This window comes from Bison bison, unplaced genomic scaffold, assembly GCF_000754665.1.
Source record: "Bison bison bison isolate TAMUID 2011002044 unplaced genomic scaffold, Bison_UMD1.0 scf7180017864162, whole genome shotgun sequence".
In the NCBI taxonomy this organism is placed as follows: Eukaryota; Metazoa; Chordata; class Mammalia; order Artiodactyla; family Bovidae; genus Bison; species Bison bison.
Genome location: NW_011494734.1, coordinates 1074363 through 1076905, shown reverse-complemented (window position 1 = coordinate 1076905; position 2543 = coordinate 1074363). Strand labels below are relative to the sequence as shown.

Sequence of the window (2543 nt, the reverse complement as noted above, 5' to 3'; positions counted from 1 at the left end):
TGAGAAGTAAGAAGGAGTGGGGGTCTGTGGCCTTTAGACACTTGCAGTCATCAAGACCGCCACAGAAGCATTCAGTGTCACACAGAACAGCCACATAGCTGTTCCCAGGTGGAAGGTACTGAAGTGTGTATAGGGGTTTGTGGGAGTTCAGAGTGGCAAGGTAAATCAGAGAAAGGTGACTGGAAGGTGAGTCTTCGTTCAGGCTCTGAGGGAGGGGAGAACTGGACACAGCCCAGAGAAGCAGCAGCAGAGAGCTCAGCGGCAGTGGCCATGTCCCAGGCAGCCTGGCAGTGCTAATGGGAGGGGAGATGAGGCTGACACCAGGAGAGGAAGGGGTTCAGCCCAGCTGGAAGGGAAGTGGCTCTGTTGACAACAGATGGGAAAGGTATGATCTGTCAACAGGAGAACCTTAGAACCAGCTGTTGCCATTCCTGTGATGGGAAGCAGGGGAGCCCAGCTTCCTTGAGAAGATGGCTGATATGACCGGCCCATGGTGCTGAAAAAGTGTCCTGGCTACTGTTGCTGTTGGTTTGTTTATTTTTTCAACTGAAAGTGCTGGCTCAGTCCCCGGATGGAGAAGGTAACCCTCAGTGCCACAGACGATTGAATGTCACTATTGTTGACTCACCCTGTGAGGTTCTGCAGAAAATCTGGGAGCTCACACAGAAATATTTTTGGCTTCGGTACTATTTGCTTCTTTATTTTGAGGAAAACTATACCCCTGTGTGTTTTTATGTAAATGTTATTTGTCTCTGTGTGGCTTGTATTAGCGTATTAACCTGTAATCCAAGTTTAAAATGTGGTTTTTTCCCCTCACAGTTTTGCTCATTTGGGAGTCGCCTCATGGGACGAGGGTACTATGTGTTTGATAGAAGATGGGATCGTTTTCGAGTCGCACTAAACTCCATGGTAGAAAAACACTTGAATTCACAGATGTGGAAGTAAGTAAGCAGTTTTTGTGCAATATGAGATTTGAGCTGCCCCACAACCCTCTGAGCCCAGTTTTCTAAATGAATGTCCCTAGTTGGCTTTTTTATTGAATGAAATGATTCTGAAATCAGAATTCATGATCAATTCCTGAACGTCAGCCCCTCTTGGTGGCTTGCCTGTAGTTTTTCAGAGACAACTACGATGTGTGGTATGTTTTATCTTCTTTGGAGATGACTTTTGTGTTGGTAATCTTCTAACTAAATGGAAAGATATTAGATAAGACCTTGTTTATTTAACAGTGTTAAAGGGCCTTTTTTGCCGTAACTAAGACTATCTAATGATATTAAGAATATCCTTCTGTTTGTAATGTTAATGCTAGATATGGATACTGAAACTTTCGTAATCGTTATTGACCAATTTGTAATTGTTTAATGTCCTATGAAAAACTACACAGCGTGGCCAACAGGGCAGATCCAGGACCATGTTGCCAAGTTGGTTAAGCTTGTCTTTGGCCCTTCCCACCTCCCTAGGACTCTCTCCTCACCTCTCTACATACTTTTCTGTACCCCAAACTGAACTTATGTTCCATTTCTCTATGGTCTTTTTATTCTCCAACACCTCTCTGTATTTACATTTTAATAGATTTATAAAAAGGGAAAAAGCCTTCTTGACTTAGGGAAATACAATGCTCTTGTACAGAGTGACACGCTAGGTCCTCTCAAAGCACAGCACCTAAGGAACTGCCATTCTGGACACTTGGTAATGCCAGGCTGACCCCCTGGCGATCTCCAGCCCCCCTGCTCCTGCAAAGGTGAGCTTTTAAGATCTCATAATCTGTAGAATCGTGGATTCCTCAGCTCTAGGCCCAGACAGTCCAGGAAAGCCAACATCGAACCCTTCAGCCTGCTCAGCGAAGCCCAGGAAAGGCTGGGAAGGCATTCCTGAGAAACAGTACTAGGTACTAGGGTAGGATGGGAAGAGCATTCGAAACCTGCCTGCTCCCAGGTCGCCTCCTCTCTCCCAGTGATGGCCCCTCAGCCCCTATTCACCACGACACCCTGAGAGCTTCCAGAACATCTAGAAGCAAGCCCCACCGAGCATGCTGTAAGCTCTCCTAGCAGACTTAGGACGACACACTGACACTTCCTGTGAAGTAGGAAAGGGCCACAAGAGAAGCTGATGGTTTCTTCTCACTTAAGTGACTGCCCAGTGTGTCTCAAGGGCACCCATTTTCTACCTGTGTCCTTTCTGAGCGGCACCCGACGGGCTGCATGCGGGGTTCCCATATTCCTGGTGTCGGGTGACTGAACCCTGTGCGCGGGTCCCCCAGCATGGCAGCTGGCCCTGGTGACCCGCAGCTCTGTGCTCTCCTGTGTTGTGGAAGTGTTAGTCCCGGACACGTGGAAGGAATGTGTTGATCTGTATTTCGCTGCCTGGTGTCCTGTCAGCTCAAGTCCATATTCCTTTCCTCCTCAGGCACAGAAACCCGAGCCACAGGGCATCAGGTCCCTCCCCCCTTTTCAGGACTTGCCTAACAAATCTGCTGTCACTGAGCAACATTGGGGCTGCCTGGGTGTCAACTCTGGAGAGCGTAGCACCCCGCTGCCCTCTCA

General features: G+C 48.1%; 1 protein-coding gene across 9 annotated transcripts in view; it reads left to right on the top strand.

Moving 5' to 3' along the window:
• Nucleotides 1-2543, top strand: part of ATXN7L1 (ataxin 7-like 1) — a 257762-nt gene that overhangs the window by 243005 nt on the left and 12214 nt on the right. For 7 of the 9 annotated variants that reach the window (XM_010841444.1, XM_010841450.1, XM_010841448.1 and 4 more), the window contains 2 exons: nt 820-941; nt 2407-2543. In XM_010841444.1, coding sequence (XP_010839746.1) covers nt 820-941; nt 2407-2543 — 259 coding nt within the window. The remainder of the gene's footprint in view (nt 1-819; nt 942-2406) is intronic. The other 2 variants (XM_010841452.1, XM_010841451.1) reach the window with 1 other exon arrangement.